At 43.4% G+C, this 23,114-nt stretch overlaps 1 protein-coding gene across 1 annotated transcript; it reads left to right on the forward strand.

Moving 5' to 3' along the window:
* The first annotated feature begins 10,996 nt into the window (after positions 1 to 10,996).
* Positions 10,997 to 22,967, forward strand: LOC140069239 (uncharacterized). Its single transcript, XM_072114699.1, has 4 exons — positions 10,997 to 11,954; positions 20,935 to 21,038; positions 21,777 to 21,923; positions 22,006 to 22,967. The coding sequence occupies exons 3-4, from the start codon at positions 21,877 to 21,879 to the stop codon at positions 22,886 to 22,888; spliced, it is 930 nt and encodes a 309-aa protein (XP_071970800.1). The 5' UTR covers positions 10,997 to 11,954; positions 20,935 to 21,038; positions 21,777 to 21,876; the 3' UTR covers positions 22,889 to 22,967.
* Positions 22,968 to 23,114: the final 147 nt, after the last annotated feature.

Below are 23,114 nucleotides of genomic sequence, written 5' to 3' on the forward strand. Positions count from 1 at the left end.
TAATATAACTTTAATTGTGCGTGTATAACATTTATATATAATGTTTTACCATAGATAAAATGACAAAAATGAAACAGACACCTCTAAATTGAATGTTTTATTGAACAAAAAAAATTTATACAGCAAAGAATAATAAAATGTATTAATTCAGACAATTGCATTAATCTGATAGAAAAACAATATCTCAGATAAAAAGAAATATTACTATGTTGTAACAGAGTTTGATATAACTTAAAACTCTAATATAATACAAAGTTAAATATTGAGCAAAAATGTATACAGCAAAGAATAATAAAATTGTGTATGTATTCTGTAGAAGGTTTGGACGAGAGCCTGTGAGAGGCTCAATAAGTTTAGAATCTAAGGGTCGCTCTGTCCTTATATTCTGTTCTCAGCTGATAAGATCCCATTAGCACACGGCCCCTACATTAATTACACTGTATGATGCAATATGATGTATCAGAAAAGAAAAAACAGAAGTAACGTGAATGCTGAAGTGCTAAGATATGGGAAAATCTGTCAGGAAGAACCTGACAGGATATACTTTTTACACAAAAACAGAAGTTTAACTACACTTACCCAATATGCTACATCAGCATGTATAAGACTAGTAGAAACAATCGCATTACAGAGTTAACCACGCGGTTTGTAATAAGGGGAGCCCCCTTTTCTTTAGGAGTAAACTTCCCTGTGTTATCCCCAATGGGGTGGATGAAATAGACAGTCCTCTGCGTGTAGTAGTGAATGATTCGGATGGTTCAATCAGTGACATTTTTATTTCTTCCAGATTCTCTCGCGTAGTTGAATTACCCACAACTGTAGAGGGGATATTTAGTTCAGCCATGGCTTGCAGAAAGGTGTCCCATCCAGTAGGTATTGTGTTTTTAGCAGGCTGTGATTGAGTCTTCTTGCGTATCAGAGCTCTCAAAATGCTGCACCATGCGTATCTGGAAAGGACAACAATTACAGTTCATATATATTTCAGGCCATCAAGTCCCCTGACTGTGATACTTAACTTTAATAGGTTCTTTTAAAAAAGAAATGTTTTGCCCTGGTTAACTTTGTTCAGAGCCCTACAAGTCATATGTAGTAATAAATTATGCCCAACCCCCGCTAACTTTTTATACTCAGCAAGTAGATTGTGACAGTATTTTCTGTAAGGGTGTTATGTCCTGTATTTCATTGCAAGGGAATGTTCTAAGATCCAGCTGTAAGTACCTATTCATACAAGATTTTATTGATTGCGTATTCTGTCAGAAGTGTTAATGAAGGATGTCAAACGGCTCATGCAATTCTACATTTCTACAGAGCGCCGTAGTTTTTCTGTAGATAACTGATCTGTGTATGTGAGAGGTGTTTAGTTTTGCAAACCCAGACATTGTTTGGGTCTAAAGCGTGGCTTACCCTCAGTATCTTTGTAAGCTTTATTTTCTGTCGCTTCAGGGATTGCAGGTAATGAGGGCGATCTTTTAAAATTTTCGGTCGTTTCATTACATCTTCTGCATCAGGTTTAGCGATGCCAAGTTGCAGATTTTCTTTAACACGTTAGCGACGCTAGACGATATAGATCGTCTTTCTCCGCGGGTACTTCACGCAAAAAGACGATCTATATCGTCATACATTGAAACTGTCACCATGTGTTAACACATGGTGACAAGTCCGTGGCGACAGCTGTCAACGACAGCGGATCGTCGCGGACATCGGGCCAGGGACCTATCACAGCCGTCCCTGCCCGACGATCACTGTGATTGGTCAGGGGATCCAGCTTGAGCAATCACTGTTAAAGAGGGAGGGGAGAGCTGGTTCCCGGGTCTGATTCCGTCATATTTCGTGACAGAAGTGACAGGATCAGAGCCGTGAACCGAAGCTCTGTCCCCTCAGTGTGTGGAAAGTGCCCCCTCACAAACAAATACCCCACAAAACCCAATCAGACCCCCTCCACACCCCTGTTCTTCATCTTTATTCAGTGTGACAGACGGAGCTGTCATTTTTTTTTTTTTTGTGTGATCAGGGACAGCGAGTAGGGACATATACTGTATACACAAAAGCAGTATATAAAATCATACGTTATTACATATACTTACACTGACCTTCAGCGTTTGTATCCCTTCCTGGGCTGACATTTCAGTTACTGTTTCTTGTTTTATCATAAAATTCAAAAAAAAAAAAAAAAAATACTAAAAAAAATATAGTTCTAGTTTTATAGATTTAGTATCAGTTTAGTACTGTAGGGATACATTATTACATATACTTACACAGACCGTCAGCGTTTGTATCCCTTCGTGCGCTGACGTTTCAGTTAGTTTTTTGTTTCACCATAAAATAAAAAAAACTATTAAAAAAAAATACTAAAAAACAAAAAAAGACAAAAAAAAAATAGTTTCTAGCATGGCTAAACGGGTGTATTCTGCGGATGAGGCCTATGCCTACATGTGTTCAGATACAGACACTGCAAGTGATGAAGAACACTTTCTCCTCCTCTAGTGATGAGCCCTCACAAAGGCGCAGTAGGCAGAGTGAAGAGCAGTCAAGTGACCCAGGTTGGGAGCCCCCAAATATGTTTTCTCTCCAAATTCCAGCATTCAGTTCCAACCCAGGAATAAATATTAATACAGATGGGTACAAGGAACTTGATTTTTTAAAAAAAAATTTTCTACAGAGGAATTTGTAGACCTAATAGTTACACAGACAAATCTGTATGCAGAACAGTTTCTGGCCGGTCACCCCACATCTTATTATGCTAGAAGCCAGAGTTGGCACCCCACTAATGCCACAGAATTAAAAAAAATTCTGGGGGCTTTTTCTTAATATGGGACTTGTTAAAAAGCCTAGCATCCGGTCATACCAGTCCAGTGACGTTTTATACCACACACCAATGTACAGGGCTGTAATGACAAGACCACGTTTTGAGGCGCTGTTAAAATTTCTGCATTGCAGTGATAATAGTCAGTGTCCTGCTGCTGGTGACCACGCCCAAGACCGATTGTACAAAATTAGGCCAGTAGCGACTCATTTTAATGAGAAATTTATGGAAGTTTACACCCCACAAAAAAATGTAGCCATCGACGAGTCACTTGTACTTTTTAGAGGTAGACTTAAATTTCGACAATATTTGCCAAGCAAAAAAGCTTGATACGGGATCAAAGTTTACAAGCTCTGTGAAAGTGAAAGTGGATACACCTACAAATTCCGTAACTATGAGGGAAAGGACTCCCAGATCTGTCCACCTGAGTGCCCCCCTGTCCTAACCACAAGCGGTAAAATTGTATGGGATCTTTTATTCCCCCTGATGGGTAAAGGCGATCACCTTTACATAGATAATTTCTATACAAGTGTCCCTCTCTTTCAGTGCCTCCTTGAAAAAGGAACAGTGGCCTGCGGAACAATAAGGAGGAATCAAAGAGCCCTCCCAAAAAATCTGGTGGACCTTAAATTGAGACGGGGTGAAAGCAAGTCCTTGTGTCAGAGTAACATCATGCTGACAAAATATAAGGACAAGAGAGATGTGTTTGTCCTCACATCTATCCATGCAGATTACAGCACCCCAGTCTCTGTTAGAGGAGCCAATGCCACAGTCCTCAAGCCAGTCTGCATACAGGAGTACAGCCAACACATGGGAGGGGATGATCTAGCCGATCAAATGCTACAGCCATATAATGCGATTCGCAAGTCCCGCACTTTGCACTAAATGCACTGCAACCTTTTTGTACCAAATGCATTGTATAATTCCTTTATCATTTACCGCAAGACCCGCCAACAAGTAACATACCTGGCATATCAAGAACAAGTAATTAAGCAATTACTGTTCCCAGAGGGTGAAGAGGGTGCGAGCACATCCCATACTAGTCACGCCAGCAGAATTGTGCCAGGACAACATTTCCCATCTGAGATCCCCCCCACAGAAAAGAAAAGACGGCCATACAAAAAATGCCGTGTGTGTTACAAGAAGGGAACACGCAAAGATACCGGTTATCAATGCGACACTTGCCCAGATAAGCCAGGGTTGTGCATCAAAGACTGTTTCCGCGCTTACCATACTTCCCTGGAATATTCATTTTATTGTTATTTTGTCATTTTTGTTATTTTTACATGATCCTGAACAAACATGCCCAAAATTTCATTGCAATGTTGGCCATTTACAAAGTGATATTATACCTAAAATTTAAAACCACATTTCATTTCATTATACCCCTAGATGAATACAGAAGGAACAAGTGTTCTCCACAACATATGCAAATAGATTTTGCCTGGATTTAATTTTACTAGCGCCAAAAACTTTCATTATACCCCTAAATGAATAAATTCTGCTTTCTGGGTGTTGCTTTCAATAAGGTTCACTTATGGTGGTGTTACATTATTCTGTTAGCTCAAATCTACTATAAGTGTGGAATGGGGCCTATAAGTCACTATTGCTTTATCCTGGAAACCTTTAAGGATTTTGTTTCCAAAACGGGGTCACTTGTTGCGGTTTAACGGTCTCCATTCCCAAAAGTCTTTGTAAATGAAAGGTGTGACATAAAACTTTCAGGAAAATTTACTCACTCATAACCAAATGGTGCTCATTGGCGCTCTGTTCTGTGCCCTGCTATATGCCCTAAAAGCAGTTTACACCCACATGTGGGGTATTTCTGTGATCAGGAGGAATTGTGCAATAAAATGGGGTGTGTGCTTTTTCCTACAACCCATTGTAAATTTGTACATTTTAGGCCTAAATTAATAAATTAGTGAAAAAAATTATTTTTTAAAATTTGACTTCCATATTATTTTAATTTTTGTGAAACACAGAGGGGGAGAAAAGTCCATTGTACCCCTTAATAAATTCCTTCAGGGGTGTAGTTTCCAAAATGGGGTCACTTTTTGGGGTTTTTAAATGTTCCCATTCCCCAGAGTCTTTGTAAATGAATGATGGTGGCCTAAAACAGTTTCAGGAAAATCTACCCACTTATAACCAAATGGTGCTCGCTCTGTGGGGTGTGTGTTTTTTCCTATATTTGTACATTTTAGGCCTAAATTAATATATTAGTGAAAAAAAATTATTTTTCAAAATTTTACTTCTATTTCTCTTTAATTCCTGTGAAACACCGAAAGGGTTAAAAAAAAAAACCTTTCTAAAAGTGGTTTTGAAAAGCTGGATGGGAGCATTTCTGAAAATGAAGTAATTTGAGATGGTTTTTTATTGCAAAGTCTTTTAAAAAGCTCTTTCTTAATTGCAATAGTCCATAAACACGGTTTCCAAATTTTCCTATAAATTGCTGTTACTATTGTAAGTCTGCTAACATCCTAGAAAAATGTAAGAATATTTACAAAGTTATTACAATATAATGCAGAGCTATGGTAAATGCTATTTATTAAGTACCATATATACTCGAGTATAAGCCTAGTTTTTCAGCACCAAGCTTATACTCGAGTAAAAAAAAATATAGGTTTTACCAGGGTTTTGTGGTAAAATTAGGAGCCTCGATTTATACTTGGGTTGGCTTATACTCGAGTATATACGGTAATTTGGCTGGTAAGATTGTCTGTCTGAAAAAAAAAAACATGTTAAATTAGAAAAAGTTCAGATTTTTTTGATTTTTTGCTACATTTCCCCTTTTTTAATAAAAAAAACATGATTCATATCAACTAACATTTACCACTGACATAAAGCACAGTGTGTCAAGAAAAAACAATCTCAAAATAACATAGATAAGTTATTGTGTTCTGAAGTTATTATCAAACAAAATGATACATGTCAGGTCTGAAAAATAGGCTTGCATCCTGAAGGTCATTTTAGGCTGCGTCCTTGAGGTGTTAAACGCTTTTAGTAATCTTTATATACAAGTAGGTTCACCGCACCGTGGTCCGCGCTCGGCGCACCATGCTCGCCCGCTTCCTGTTCAGGCGCACGAAGTGATCGCGTGCATGGTCCGCCGAGCGCGGACCAAGGTGCGGTGAAGCTACTTGTATATAAAGATTACTAAGCGTTGAAACGCTTTACATCTCTTTAAAAACAGAACAAAAATAAGCTCCGGCACCGGCTCACCCTGAGCTGGTGTACGGCATTTGCAGCTTATAACCACCATTGGAAGTGGAAGGTTTCCTTTAAATACTCTATGCTGATTTTTTTATACTACCTTTTGATGCCCGATATATCAGAAAATAAAAATAATTTTCCCATATGGTCCACACTGTGATGATGAAGAAACTGCAAATGTCCTAATTTCCACTTGCCTTCACACAAATTGTAATAAAAGGTCAAAAAGTTACACATAAAAAAAATGACACCCTACACCACTGGTACCGAACCTATTGCACGGGTGCCAGAGGCGGCACTCAGAGCCCTTTCTGTCGGCACCCGGGCCATCGCCCCAGCACACCAGACAGGACTCAAAGAATCTTCCTGCAGTTCCAAGCAACTTAAAAGATGCTGGTGTCAGCCATATTGAAACTTCGTAAGAGGGAGAATGAGTAGACAGGGCCGAATTATCTTTGGAGGACCTCCTGCTGGCCCCACGATTCTCTGTGTACAGAGGGACACTGGAAAGAAGCTACAATGATGAAAAGTTATCATCTTTCTTCTGTGTTGCTGTCCTCAGGAGGCCAATATGATCGAAAGTTGTTGAACAGGGAGCAATAAGTCACTGCTTTAATTTTTGGGAGGCACATCGCAATAAATAAGGGGGATTTTGGGTTGCAGTTTGGCACTCGACCGCTAAAAGCTTCGCCATCACTGCCCTACACTGTTCTGTGCTGCATTACCCCCTGCCAGGAGGAATATAAGAGTAGTGAGTGCTGTATTACCCCCGGCCAGGAGGAATATAAGAGTAGTGAGTGCTGTATTACCCCCGGCCAGGAGGAATATAAGAGTAGTGAGTGCTGTATTACCCTTGGCCAGGAGGAATATAAGAGTAGTGAGTGCTGTATCACCCCCGGCCAGGAGGCGTAAGAGTAGTGAGTGCTGCATTACCCCCGGCCAGGAGGAGTAACAGAGTAGTGAGTGCTGTATTACCCCCGGCCAGGAGGAGTAACAGAGTAGTGAGTGCTGTATTACCCCCGTCCAGGAGAAGTAACAGAGTAGTGAGTGCTGTATTACCCCCGGCCAGGAGAAGTAACAGAGTAGTGAATGCTGTATTACCCCCGGCGAGGAGGAGTAACAGAATAGTGAGTGCTGTATCACCCCCAGCCACGAGGTGTAACAGAGTAGTGAGAGCTGTATTACCACCGGCCAGGAGGAGTATCAGAGTAGTATGTTCTGTATTACCCCCGGTGAAGGAGGAGTAACAGAGTAGTGAGTGCGGTATTACCCCCTGCCAGGAGGAGTAACAGAGTAGTGAGTGCTGTATTACCCCCGGCCAGGAGAAGTAACAGAGTAGTGAGTGCTGTATTACCCCCGGCCAGGAGAAGTAACAGAGTAGTGAGTGCTGTATTACCCCCGGCCAGGAGAAGTAACAGAGTAGTGAGTGCTGTATTACCCCCAGCCAGGAGGAGTAACAGAGTAGTATGTTCTGTATTACCCCCGGCCAGGAGGAGTAACAGTGTAGTGAGCGCTGTACTACCCCCGGCCAGGAGGAGTAACAGAGTAGTGTGTGCTGTATTACCCCCGCCAAGGAGGAGTAACAGAGTAGTGAGCGCCGTATTACCCCCAGCCAGGAGGAGTAACAGAGTAGAGAGTACTGTATTACCCCGGGCCAGGAGGAGTAACAGAGTAGTGAGTGCTGTACAACCCCCTGCCAGGAGGAGTAACAGAGTAGTGAGAGCAGTATTACCCCCTGCCAGGAGGAGTAACAGAGTAGTATCTTCTGTATTACCCCCGGCGAAGGAGGAGTAACAGAGTAGTAAGTGCTGTATTACCCCTTGCCAGGAGGAGCATCATAGTAGTGAGAGCTATATTACCCCCTGCCAGGAGGAGTAACAGAATAGTGAGTGCTATATTACCCCCGGCCACGAGGAGTAACAGAATAGTGAGCGCTGTACTACCCCCGGCCAGGAGGAGTAACAGAGCAGTGAGTGCTGTATTACCCCCAGCCAGGAGGAGTAACAGAGTAGCATGTTCTGTATTACCCTCGCCAAGGAGGAGTAACAGAGTAGTGCGTGCTGTATTACCCCCGGCCAGGAGGAGTAAGAGTAGTGAGTGCTGTATTACCCCCTGCCAGGAGGAGTAACAGAATAGTGAGTGCTGTATTACCCCCTGCCAGGAGGAGTAACAGAGTAGTATGTTCTGTATTACCCCTGCCAAGGAGGAGTAACAGAGTAGTGAGTGCTGTATTACCCCCGGCCAGGAGGAGTAACAGAGTAGTATGTTCTGTATTACCCCCGCCAAGGAGGAGTAACAGAGTAGTGAGCGCTGTATTACCCCCTGCCAGGAGGAGTAACAGAGTAGTGAGCGCTGTATTACCCCCTGCCAGGAGGAGTAACAGAGTAGTGAGTGCTGTATTACTCATTAGTTACCTGGTGCTGATATGTACCAGAACATATGTGCCCTGGAGTCACAGCCACTTACCTGACAACTAATGACTTGTACTGGGTGTCAGATAATAATGGAAGTCCTGTCCTGTCACAGGAGAGATATTACCTCACTTATATATAAGCACATAATCTCCTCACACACAGTAATCACTAATAATGTCTATACTCCTGGGTCCTGAAAGGGTTGTATCCCTCCCCTGCTACATGTATATAACACAAGAACCGCTGGGGCTTCTCCTCACACATATAAGAGCCGCCATTATGTGATTCCCGCCATCACCTTCTCCTCACACATATAAGAGCCGCCATTATGTGATTCCCGCCATCACCTTCTCCTCACATCATCTTCTCCCTCAGGTCACTGCTCTCCTCACACTCCATAACCCCGCCCCCTCGTCTTCCCGCCCTCTCACCTCATTGGCTGCTCTGCACTCCGCTGCCATTTTCTCTCCGCATCTCCATCACCTCAGAGTGTGAGAGACTCCAGGAGCCGCCTGACACCCGCGGAAGAGGAGACTGATCCCTCCCTCTCCCCTCACCTCCCCGCGGGGCTCTCCATGGCTCTGACAGGAAAATATATCTCTGGCTGCACTGCTGAGGAGGGATATGGAGCTGCAGGTGAGCACAGCGCCCCACACAGGACACACAGGGGACAGCATTAGTCAGGAGGGAGATGAAGCTGCAGGTGAGCACAGCGCCCCGCACAGGACACACAGGGGACAGCATTAGTCAGGAGGGAGATGAAGCTGCAGGTGAGCACAGCGCCCCGCACAGGACACACAGGGAACAGCATTAGTCTGGAGGGAGATGGAGCTGCAGGTGAGCACAGCGCCCCACACAGGACACACAGGGGACAGCATTAGTCTGGAGGGAGATGAAGCTGCAGGTGAGCACAGCGCCCCACACAGGGGACAGCATTAGACTGGAGGGAGATAAAGCTGCAGGTGAGGACAGCGCCCCACACAGGACACACAGGGGACCGCATTAGACTGGAGGGAGATGGAGCTGCAGGTGAGCACAGCGCCCCACACAGGACACACGGGGGACAGCATTAGTCTGGAGGGAGATGGAGCTGCAGGTGAGCACAGCGCCCCACACAGGACACACAGGGGACAGCATTAGTCTGGAGGGAGATGGAGCTGCAGGTGAGCACAGCGCCCCACACAGCACACACAGGGGACAGCATTAGTCTGGAGGGAGATGGAGCTGCAGGTGAGCACAGAGCCCCACACAGGGGACAGCATTAGTCTGGAGGGAGATGAAGCTGCAGGTGAGCACAGCGCCCCACACAGGACACACAGGGGACAGCATTAGTCTGGAGGGAGATGAAGCTGCAGGTGAGCACAGCGCCCCACACAGGACACACAGGGACAGCATTAGACTGGAGGGAGATGAAGCTGCAGGTGAGCACAGCGCCCCACACAGGACACACAGGGGACAGCATTAGTCTGGAGGGAGATAGAGCTGCAGGTGAGCACAGCGCCCCACACAGGACACACAGGGGGACAGCATTAGTCTGGAGGGAGATGAAGCTGCAGGTGAGCACAGCGCCCCACACAGGACACACAGGGGGACAGCATTAGTCTGGAGGGAGATGAAGCTGCAGGTGAGCACAGCGCCCCACACAGGACACACAGGGGACAGCATTAGACTGGAGGGAGATAGAGCTGCAGGTGAGCACAGCGCCCCACACAGGACACACAGGGGACAGCATTAGTCTGGAGGGAGATGAAGCTGCAGGTGAGCACAGCGCCCCACACAGGGGACAGCATTAGTCTGGAGGGAGATGAAGCTGCAGGTGAGCACAGCGCCCCACACAGGACACACAGGGGACAGCATTAGTCTGGAGGGAGATGGAGCTGCAGGAGAGCACAGCGCCCCACACAGGACACACAGGGGACAGCATTAGTCTGGAGGGAGATGGAGCTGCAGGAGAGAACAGCGCCCCGCACAGGACATACAGGGGACAGCATTAGTCTGAAGGGAGATGGAGCTGCAGGAGAGCACAGCGCCCCACACAGGACACACAGGGGACAGCATTAGTCTGAAGGGAGATAGAGCTGCAGGAGAGCACAGTGCCCCACACAGGGGACAGTATTACACATAACACACGCTCCTGTGATGTCACACACGGGTAACACATAACACGCGCTCCTGTGATGTCACATATAGGTAACAGATAACACGCGCTCCTGTGATGTCACACACAGGTAACAGATAACACGCTCTCCTGTGATGTCACATACAGGTAACACATAACACGCGCTCCTGTGATGTCACACACAGGTAACAGATAACACGCGCTCCTGTGATGTCACACACAGGTAACAGATAACACGCGCTCCTGTGATGTCACATACAGGTAACAGATAACACGAGCTCCTGTGATGTCACACACAGGTAACACATAACATGCGCTCCTGTGATGTCACATACAGGTAACACATAACACGCTCTCCTGTGATGTCACATACAGGTAACAGATAACACGCGCTCCTGTGATGTCACATACAGGTAACAGATAACACGCGCTCCTGTGATGTCACACACAGGTAACAGATAACACGCTCTCCTGTGATGTCACACACAGGTAACACATAACACGCCCTCCTGTGATGTCACACACAGGTAACACATAACACGCGCTCCTGTGATGTCACATACAGGTAACAGATAACACGCCCTCCTGTGATGTCACATACAGGTAACACATAACACGCGCTCCTGTGATGTCACATACAGGTAACACATAACACTCGCTCCTGTGATGTCACATTTTCAGCCACTTATGGCGATTTTTGTGATTCTGAATGGAAATGACACTATAAGTATTAATCACGTAGAAACAATAGTGACCGCACACCATGTGTGGGTGGTGCTCAATGTAGGATTCTCAGTCCATCCATAATCCACATAGAGAACATGGCACACACCAAACTGGTGCTGCAGCCTCACCACTCTCCTACCTACTACTGCAGACATTGCCAGATCATGCTTGACAAAGGTCGTGATGACCGAAACGTCGTATATTACCTCTGATCTGTATAGAATTATATAACTTTTGTTCAATTTCTACGGTGAAGGCTCCACTGTGTGAATTATACATTGAAAACGCTAAAAATAAAAAAATTAAAGAAAACCATTTTGGTGTGTGCCATGTTCTCTATGTGGACTATAAGTATTAATGACATCACGGCGTTGGTGCCTTAAAAGCGATGATGTGTCCGGCGTCCGCTCTCTGATAGTCTATGACTATGGGGCCACTGCCATTCTTTATGTTGTCATGTTGCTTTTCTTTATACGTGTCATTAATGTGAGAATAGCCCTGAACAGCAGAGGAGCAGCCTGTCCCAGACCTCAGCGGGGAAAGGGTTAAGACAGAAGTATTTACCTCAATCATCAGCACAACTGAAAGCGAAAGTAACTTCTATCCGGATCGTTCCTTCATTACTTCACTGGCGGCCATTTCCCTGCAGATCTCGTCTCTGTCCACACTGTGCGGCCTCCAGGTAATATCCCCCTCTCTTATCTGCTGTATATATATATATATATGTCCTGTCACATGTTATATGGTTTCTGTATACACTGTGCGGCCTCCAGGTAATATCTCTCTCTTATCTGCTGTGTATATATATATATATGTCCTGTCACATGTTATATGGTCTCTGTATACACTGTGCGGCCTCCAGGTAATATCCCCCTCTCTTATCTGCTGTATATATATATATGTCCTGTCACATGTTATATGGTCTCTGTATACACTGTGCAGCCTCCAGGTAATATCCCCCTCTCTTATCTGCTGTATATATATATATGTCCTGTCACATGTTATATAGTTTCTGTATACACTGTGCGGCCTCCAGGTAATATCTCTCTCTTATCTGCTGTGTATATATATATATATGTCCTGTCACATGTTATATGGTCTCTGTATACACTGTGCAGCCTCCAGGTAATATCCCCCTCTCTTATCTGCTGTATATATATATATATGTCCTGTCACATGTTATATGGTCTCTCTCCACACTGTGCAGCCTCCAGGTAATATCCCCCTCTCTTATCTGCTGTATATATATATATATATATATATATATATATATGTCCTGTCACATGTTATATGGTCTCTGTATACACTGTGCAGCCTCCAGGTAATATCCCCCTCTCTTATCTGCTGTATATATGTATGTCCTGTCACATGTTATATGGTCTCTGTCTACACTGTGGACATATATAGGGATTTGCTAATGCTGCTAAGAAATAGTGTGATTAGCCTGTTGCCCCTGCTGTATTGCCTCAGAAACCCCAGAGATATAAACAGGGGTTGTTTTGTAAATACAATCTGCAGTAGTGATGGGAATTACGTCTCTTCTTAGTGAGCTGGCTCATTAGGCTCCGCCCACTAAGAAGAGCCAGCTATTTTGGCTCTTGAACAGGCCAATCCGTAACCCCATACCAAACCCCATACGTGGTGAGCCGTTTAGGGGAGGGGTTTAGTGAGCCATTAGCTCACAATGTTGTTCACATAAATGAGTCAGCTCTTTGTGCTGGTTCATTCTCGTATGACCTATGACCATAGCTCCCAATATTTTTGGAAGGGAAAGAAGAATAAAATGGCAGCACGCGTAGTGATCCTCCTAAGCCACACCCCCAATCTCGCCCTGGCCATGCCCCAACTTTTTACTATAGTATCATAATAATAGTCATCGTCTCAATAATAATAATAAATACATTTTTGCCCAGCCTGGGATTTAAACCCACAACCTCACAGCTCCATCTGCCATAGAGACACAGAGCCTCTACCCACTAGGCCAGTGGTGGCGAACCTATGGCACGGGTGCCAGAGGCGGCACTCGGAGCCCTTTTTATGGGCACCTGCACCATCACCCCAGAACACTAGACAAGACTCAAAGAATCTTCCTGCAGATCCAAGCAACTTAAAAGATGCTGCTTTCAGTCATATTTTGATACTTACTTTGATACTTGGGACTGTAGGAAGAGGGAGAATTAGACAGGGTCGGATTATTTTTGGAGGACCTCCTGCTGGCCCCAGAGGGAAACTGGAAAGAAGCTAAAATGATGAAAATTTTCCATCTATCCAGAGGTCGCGATAACGCCTCTGCAAGCGTCATAGATGCGTTTAAAGGCTGATTTACTCCCCCAAAAGATCACCAAGCGTATAAGTACGCTTGGTGATTTTCTTGTCTGAATGTTAGCTGCCGCTTCCAAGCGGTGACAGCGCCGGCTGCGATCATGCAAAATATTCTCTGCAGGATCGCAGCGCTGAGTGTCTGGAGGCAGGACAGGGAGGGACTTCCTGCTCACTGTCCGAGCCTCTCCCACGGGGCGCTGAGAGATGGGTGAGAGATGGTGGAGCCGAGGGGGGTGAGGGGGCGGAGCCGAGCGAGTGGTGAGAGATGGAGGAGCCGAGCGGGGGGTGGGGGAGGGATATCTATTACCGGGGCTGTGCTCCTGATCGGTGTACGATCGTGCACACAGCCAGTAACAGGATCGTGCTGTCTATGTGACAGCCCAATCGTGTACTGTGACAGGGGACTGATAATAATCGGCCCCCTGTCACAGCAGCCCCTGTATACAGTGAGAGGCTGCAGGAAAGGTGCTGTGCATCCTCTCTGCAGGTCTCTGTATATAAATCACTGATGACAGTGATCCAATGGGCTCTTACCATTAGATCATTGTTATCTGTCATCTATATTTGAGTATATTATATATTCCATTTCTAAATGTGCCCCTGCAAAAAAAAAAAAAAAGTTATGTTCCCAAACTCCAGAAAATAAATGAAATAAAAATTCAGCAGCATCAGCCCCAGACTGGTCTGGGGGCCGCCATCAGCCATAGTCCGCTCTGTAGACAATAAGGCTGCATTCACACAAACGTATGCCCACCAGGCCGTAGCCGTGCAGACGTGTTTAGTGACATGGAGAGGAGGAAGGGGTGACCTGCATTGGGTAATGTCCTTTTCCCGTGTACGGAGCGGTATTGCTCCGTGCAGCCATTGCCTTCTACTAGGGACCTAAAAGCCGCAAACTTGCGGTTGTACATGCGTCCCCCATATGGTGTGAATGTAGCCTAAGAGCGATGCCACACATGGCATTTTTGGTCCGTTTTTAGTCAGTTTTTCCCAATTATCTTAATAGAAAAACAGGTTGTAAGCAGCCAAATGCATGGTAAACGGACTGAAAACGGAGGTTTAACCCCTTAAGGACGCAGCCATTTTACAGCTTAAGGCTCAGCCCGATTTTTTGGATTCTGACTTGCTTCGCTTTATATGGTTATAACTTTTGAACACTGTTACTTATCAAAACGATTCTGAGATAGTTTTTTCCCCACATGTTGTGCTTCATTTTAGTGGTAAATTTTGGCAGATAAGTTTTGCGTTTATTTACAAAAAAAAGAAAATATGATAAATTTTTTGAAAAATTTGCCATTTTCGAAATTCTAAATCATTGCGTTTTCAGGCAGATAGATTTACCAGCTAAATAAGTTGCTGAATAACATTTCCCATTTGTCTACTTTACATTTTCATAATTTCTGAAATATCTGGATAATTTATTTTGACGTCACACGGCTTACAAATAGAATATCGCTTTTCCGGATTTTCAGAATTGACTATTTTGGGGATAAATACAGTTTTGAATGAAATTTTACATATTTAGCATCAAAACCCCCCTATATAACCAACCCATTTTCAAATCTGCACCCCTCAAGCTATCAGAAACAGCTTTTACGAAGATTGTTAACCCCTTGAGATCTTCATAGTAATTGAATCAAAATGGAGGTGAAATTTAGAATGGTCAATTGTTTACACATTTCCAAAATATAAAAAGAGAAAACCCACCATACAATTTGTTCTGCAATTTCTCCTGAGTACAAAGACCCCCCACATGTGGCCATTACTTGTGTTATGGGGGCACAGCGAGGCGCAGAAGGGAAGGAGGGCGCTGCAGCTGCCAGGATTTTAGTTTCCTCATTGGCCCCTTTTGAAGGCTATAAAATTTTCGCTTTTTCGTTATTGGGGCCATGTGACGGCATTTTTTTTGCGGGATGAGATGCTTTTTCCATTGTTACCATTTTGGGGTTGGTATCACCTATTGTTGAAAATTTAGGCCCCTTCCCCACTTGCGAGTGTGATGCGATGAACTCGCATCACACTCGCAACGCAAGCTGTCGGGAACGCACGGCCCGAACGCTGCACCGCGGGAGTGAACTGACATGCTGAGTTCACTCCCGCGGTGCAGCGTTCAGGCCGTGCGTTCCCGGCAGCTTGCGTTGCGAGTGTGATGCGAGTTCATCGCATCACACTCGCAAGTGGGGAACGGGCCTTAGGAACCTTTTTGAGGGCAGGAGTAGAAAAGCATCAATTCTGTACTGGATTTTTGACTTTTTTTTTTTTGGTGTTCACCGTATAGACTAATAATCCTGTTATCTTTATTCTATGGGTTGATACGATTACGGGGATACCAGACATGAATATATTTTCTTACGTTTTACTAAATTTGTCAAACAAAACCCTAATGTGGGGAAAAATCTATAATTTTTGTATTGCCATCTTCCAAGTGGCATAACTTTGTTACGTTTTTGGCTACGGAGCTGGTTGATGGCTTGTTTTTTGCGGGACATGTTGTACTTTGCACCAGTATCATGTCATATGGTTTTTTGGTCGCATTTTATATCATTTTTTGTGGGATTGAAAAGGTAAAAATCATAATTTTTGGAGGGTTTATAACAGTTTTTTTTTACGGCGTTTATCGTGGGGGTTCAATAATGATTTACTTTTATTCTACGGGTTGTTACGGACGCGGTGATACTATATATGTGGGGTTTGTGTTATGATTTAGACTTTTTTTTTTGAGTTATATGTCTCTTTATATGTTTTGGGGGTTTGGGGCATTTTTAGTGATTTATGACTATTTTTTTATTGAATAACTTTTTTTTTTACTTTTTCACTTTTATACCATGGGATATGAACAAGCAATCTTCTGATTGCTTCTTCATGATAATATTCTGCAATACTCATGTATTGCAGAGTATTATCAGTGTCAGCCTATGCACTTGCATAGGCTGGCACTTTGCCAGTAAGATGACGTCACAGACGCCATCTTACTGGCAATTCTTGCTAGTAACTCTGGGGTCCAGATCGGACCCCAGAGTTACTATAGCAACGATCGGCGCCCCCCGAAAACGGTTCGGGGGGGCCGATCGTGGGGGAAAGACCCCCCAGATACTTGTTAGATGCCGCGGTCGCGCTGACCGCGGCATCTAACGGGTTAAGCACCCGCGATCGGAGACAACTCCGATCGCGGGTGTTACACTGGGGTGCCGGCTATTAGTTACAGCCGGCACCCCGTGTTTCCCGATGCCGGTTCGGCTCTGATCCAGAGCCGAGCCGGCATAGGAGCCGTGGCGGATATATCCGCCACTGAGCGCTAAGTCACTGCGCTCCGTGGCGGATATATCCGCCGCGGAGCGTGAAGGGGTTAAAAACGGACATAAAACGCCATGTGTGACATCACCCAAGGGTGAGGTTATTACATACATTTTCAAACACATCACAACAGATCTGAGAAGAGATTTGCCTAATTGCATTGCTGTTAACATTTCGTTTACAAAACGCAATAGAATTGCGTTGATGCATGCGTTTTGTTAACACAATATTGACAGCAATGTAATTATGCAAATCTCTTCTCAGCTGTTCTGATGTGTTTGAAAATGCCATGTGTGAAGACACCACAAAAATGTTGTGCAGCACTTGTTTAATACATACTTGCTTTTTGAGGGCGCATTCACACGATGCGTTGCGTTTTTGACACATTCCAAAGGCTTGAACCTTGATCACATGTTGAAGTAACATTGCGTTTCCATTGCATTTGCTAAAACCCAATGTTACTTCAACATGTGAGGCCTTTGGAATGCGTCAAAAACGCATAAAAAAGTGACTCAATGCATCGTGTGAATGCGCCCTAAAGGGATTTTCCCAAGAATTCAAATTGGGCCCTATCCCGTGGATATGGCCTAACTTGAATTTGTGGGAAAACCCTTTTAGGGCGCTGTCCCACGTTGCGTTCGCAGACGCAGACCAAACCACGCCCACCGGGGCGGTTCGATCACATAGGTGTTTCTATGGAAACGCCTGCGATCGGGAACGAGCCGCGCAGGCGTTTCCATAGAAAAACACCGATGCGATCGGACCGCCCCGGTGGGCGCGGTTTGGTCTGCGTCTGCGTTTGCGAATGCAACTTGGGACAGCGCCCTTAAGCACAGAAAACAGGAGCTGTAACTTTTTCCTTGTATTAATAGACGTCTCTTAACACTATATATACGCCTATGCATTATATATTTATTAATGAAAATTTCGTACTTCTCCTCGGTTAAAAATACTCCTCAAAAATTGTGAGACGAGTATTATTACCCTTCTGGAAAAATGTTAGTGCGACCTCTGCATCTATCTACTGTGTTGTTGTCTTCAGGAGGCCAATATGATTGAAAGTTGTTGAACAGGGAGCAATAAGATACTGCTTTAATTTTTTGGTTGGCACCTCAAAAGGTTCGCATCACTGCACTAGGCTATGGGCTTAGTGGTTGTCTATTTGTGGATTTTATGTAACTAAGGCCGCGGTCACACGATCCGCTAGGCGTCCGTTCATATAACGCGACGCTAGCGCACAGGGGGCGGTCCTCGGCCCGAACGCACATGCGTTAACAGGGAAACGCATGCGATTGATAAGCCGATCGCATGCGTTTCCCTGTTAACGCATGTGCGTTCGGGCCGAGGACCGCCCCCTGTGCGCTAGCGTCGCGTTATGAACGGACGCCTAGCGGATCGTGTGACCGCGGCCTAAGAGCTGTTATCTGCTACTGTTACACTGTGACACAGATTGCACTGGTATATAGAGAGGGATCTTCTCAGAGATTATTATTGTAACAGGGGCCCCTGCAACTGGATCATATCTTGTGTTGTCTGGAGGTATTGTGCATAGGACGGGGTGAGCCCTCTTCATACACAGGTGGGGTTTGCTGCATATTGCCTCTTAGGGTGCGGTCACACATCGCGTTTACTGCATGCGTTTAAAAACGCATTGCTACAACTGAAGGGAGATTTGCCTAATTAAACAGCTGTTAACACCTGCGTTTACAAAATGCATGCGTTAACCGCGATGTTAACGCATGCGTTAACAATGCGTTAACACTTGCGTTGTGTAAACCCAAGCGTTAACAGCTGTTTAATTAGGGAAATATCCCTTCAGCTGTAGCAATGCGTTTTTAAACGCATGCAGTAAACGCGACGTGTGACCGCACCCCCACGTCTTCCGATGCAGCTGGCAAAGCTGACAACGGCGTTTAAAAAACGGTGGCGCATGGGCAATACAGTAGTATTGCAGTATATGGTAGGAACGATCAGACAATCTAGGGTTAATGTACCCTAGAGTGTCTAAAAAAAAATAGTAAAAATAAAATTTCTAAAATGTTTCAAAAATAATTAAAAAAGGAAAAAACAAAAGTTCAAATCACCCCCCTTTCCCTAGAAATGATATAAAACGTAATAAACAGTAATAATAACAGACACAATAGGTAATGCTTGATCTATCCAAATCTAAAACTACTTAATGCCGGCGGCTATCCCCATAGCGACTTTTACACCATTTTACAACACATAGAAAATGGAATAAAAAGTGATCAAAATGTCACACAGTCCTAAAAATGATAGCTATGAAAAAGTTATTAAATTAAAACCTGTATATATTAATTTGGTATCCCTGCGATGGTACCAAACCAAAAAAGAAAGTAGACGTGTTATGTAAAGCGCACAGTGACAGCCATAAAAACTGAGCCCACAAGGACATGATACAAACACGTTTTTTCCAATTTTACCACATTTGGAATTTTTTTCCAGCTTCCCAGTACACGGCCTGGAATAATAAATAACATCACGGGAAAGTAAAATTTGTTACGCACAAAATAAGCCCATACACAGGTCTGTACACGGAAAAATTAAAAAGTTATGGATTTGTGAAGGTGGAGAGCGAGAAATGAGCGAAAGAACCTTCATTTTCTTAGAACTCAAAGATGAATAAATGCATGTAGGTAATCCTACAATTCTATCAAAATATAGAAATGATTGCTCCATACAGTGGAAAAAATGGAAAAAAAACCTAATGTCTAAATCGCCGCTATTTTATCCACACACAAAAATAAAGTAATCAAATGATCGTACAGTCGCCAAAATTGGGATAAATGAAAAAAATATAGAAATTTTGTATTTTCTTGATTGTACTGACCAAAAGGATAAAGGGAAGGGGACATTTGGAGCGCACAGTAAAAGCCGGGAAAACAGAGTAAGAAAATGGTGCAAATGTGATTTTTTTCAGAAATTCAATACATAAAAAATATTTATTACCGGTTTTTTTTTTTTTTTTAAATCAAAGGTGCCTTATATATGAACTGTACTTACAGACAACAGCTGCCTTGTACTGTGCACAGGTCTGCCACCCGCTGGTCATTCATCCTGGTCATAATCAGGTGCGCCTTATAATCCGGTGCGCCTTATATGAAACTAGATGTTTTAGCAGGCATTTATTTATGGTGCGCCTTATAATCCGGTGCGCCTTATAGTCCGAAAAAATGCGGTACATGTTCTTAGCTTGCATGGAGTAATAGAATTTGCTTTCGATTGAGGGGAGTAAAAAATAGTGACGCAAACACTGAAATAAGGTGACAGACAGTGGCGTAATAAGACTGTAATGTGCCACGGTACAAACTTTATGTCGGGCCCCATATAGCAAAAACCCACAGCGATGTCCACACATTATATTGAGCAAACACTTTTACTGCATAAACACACAGACAAATATGTGCCTGTAATGAATGTAATGCAAATATACTGCACACAGAAATATATACAGGCCGTCCCTGGGTTACATACAAGATAGGGTCTGTAGGTTTGTTCTTAAGTTGAGTTTGTATGCAAGTCGGAACTGTATATTTTATCATTGTAATCCCAGTCAGAACTTTTTTGGTCTCTGTGACAATTTAAAAATGTTGGGTTGTCATAAGAATCAATATTAACCCTAAGGCCGCGGTCACACGATGCGCCTGACGCATGCGTTGCAAGGCGCACGTTTGGCGCGTGCGTTTGACGCATGCTTCAAGAGCGCATGCGTTACTGTGACGCATGCGTCTTTCTTGCGTTTGCATTGCCAACCCCCAATTGCAAGCCATGGACACCTGTGTAGCAATATATAAGTGCAAACGCAGGTCCGTTTTTTTGTGGTGTTTGTGTTTGATGGTGGTGTCTAATGATGGAGCAATATACTGGGCCAAGCAGAGATATTATCATGGGATGTGGTGCTGTTATTCTTGGACTTGCAGCGCATCGTCGCAGGCTTCGCAAATTGGTATTTTTCTTTCACTTTTACATTTTGTTTATTTTTTCTAGAACTGCTTTGGAAGTTATTTTTTAATCTTCTTTTAAAGGAACAAAGTCAGCGCCATTTGAGAAGACGATTATGGGTTCATCCTTTGTTGCAAGGACGGGATAGCCACGGACAGTTTTTTCAATTGTTTGTTGAATTACGCAGGTATATATATATATATTTAAAATGTTTCTTACATTATCCTGGTTTAGTAAATACCTGTATATCTGTGGACCAGCGTCTAAGCTATGTTCCGTATTTGTCAACAAAATGGACAACCATATTGACTCCAGTCTAAGGTGTGGGTGGGAAATGCATTGGTCACAGCACCACTTCAGAATATAGCCAACAAGGCAACAGAAGTATACAGGCAGGTCAATTCTTTTTTAAATGATGTTACATTATATACTCACCCCTTTGGCAGCCCCGATGCTCTGCGTGGCTCCATGAGTTTGACGTGGCTGATCTTCTTTCTTCCACACGGCTCCTCCTATTTTTTTGGACTTCTGTATTCTGTTGCATAGATGCAGGCAGGCACATACTATGATGCCGCTGATTAATAAGTCATATTATGCAACAGCTGGCAGATAACTATGCCGCCTGTTACAGAACACCAAATACAGAGGAGTGGACACGGGCAATACAGAAGAGTACCCGTGCACACATTGTTGATCCATGTTTTTAATTGCGGCTGTTGTTGTGAAAGTATCCTTATTTTTTATTTTAACCTACATGTTTTTTTTTTTGTTTTTTTTGGACCCCCGTTTTTTTTTTTTTTTCAAAAAAGCAAAAAAAAAGCTGGCTTATTTTAAGAATTGTATTGGTTTTATGTATGTGTGCATTTTATTAAGTGCTTTATAGTTAAATATTTATTAAAAAAGTTATCTCTTCTTTGTCTCATAGGTATCCTAATAAATTTCAGGAATATTGCCGTTTAAGTATAGAGCAATATGACTTTTTGCTTGGCCTTATTAAGCAGCAAATAACATTCCAATCTACTGTGATGAGGCAAGCAATATCTCCTGAACAACGTCTACTTGTAACGTTAAGGTTTGTTTTTTTTAATTTTTTAACCTGTAAAAAAGAAATTATTACACCAAAGTGATATCTTTGTCTCTTTCTTTCAATAAAGGTTCCTGGCCACAGGGGAGAGCTATCACTCCATGCAGCATCAGTTTCGGATAGGGAAAAGTACATTGTGCAAAATCATTCCACATACTTGCGCGGTGATATGGGCTGCTTTGCAGCCTCGCTGCATGCCTTTTCCCACCACAAACTATTTTCAAGCCATTTCGAAAGGTTTTGAGGAAAAGACGGATTTCCCAAATTGTCTTGGAGCAATTGATGGGAAGCATATCCGTGTGATACAGCCACCTCATTCAGGGACTCTTTTTTTCAATTATAAAAAATATTTTTCAATTGTCTTACTTGCCATTGCGGACAGTGACAGTAATTTTATTGCCATTGAAACTGGTTCGTATGGCAGCACAAATGATTCGAGAATACTCGAAACCAGTGCAATGGCAAGACAGCTTCTTCAAAAACATATTAATATTCCTCCGGCCAAAGCACTTACTGGGAGCTCCACAATTCTCCCCCATGTCTTTGTGGCCGACGAGGCATTTGGTCTCCGCACTCACTTATTGAGACCATACTGTAAGCGGGGTTTGACAAATATGAAACGGATTTATAATGCCCGTTTATCTCGAGCCCGCAAGACTGTGGAGTGCGCTTTTGGCATATTAAGTGGGCAATGGCGTTTACTTAAAACAGCTATATGCCCAAGTGTAGAAAATGTAGACACAGTTGTGAAGGCATGCTGTGTTCTGCATAATTTCAGTCGAATTGGTAGGTCTCCACAGGCACTGCTTGACGTTGGCAATGATGTCAACCTTGCAAATACAATAGACCAATGCAATTGCCGTGCTTTATCTGGATGGCGCACAAGAGATGAATTTCTCAAATATTTTAATAGTGAGCACGGGGCAGTTGCTTGGCAGTATGATGCCATTTAATTTTTTTTTTTATATTTTTCATTTACTGTATCTGCATTTCATTATTTTGATGGTTGTAATAAAATCTAATTTTTCTTTATTTTGGGCTTATGTGGTTTAACAATGTTCAATGATTCTAAAAACAACTCTTTTTTTTATTTATTTTATAATGCACTGAAACATTAACCTCTTTTTTTTTTTGTTTTAAATATCCAAAAGGCTATATTTGTAAAACCAAATTTTGAAA

This window comes from Engystomops pustulosus, chromosome 7 (assembly GCF_040894005.1).
Source record: "Engystomops pustulosus chromosome 7, aEngPut4.maternal, whole genome shotgun sequence".
Lineage (NCBI taxonomy): Eukaryota > Metazoa > Chordata > Amphibia > Anura > Leptodactylidae > Engystomops > Engystomops pustulosus.

Bases quoted from the DNA above. Each gene is read 5' to 3' on its own strand.
- LOC140069239 (XM_072114699.1), top strand. From the start codon at position 21,877: ATGAGGCAAGCAATATCTCCTGAACAACGTCTACTTGTAACGTTAAG. The intron at 21,924-22,005 runs GTTTGTTTTTTT...CTTTCAATAAAG, and splicing joins CGTCTACTTGTAACGTTAAG to GTTCCTGGCCACAGGGGAGA.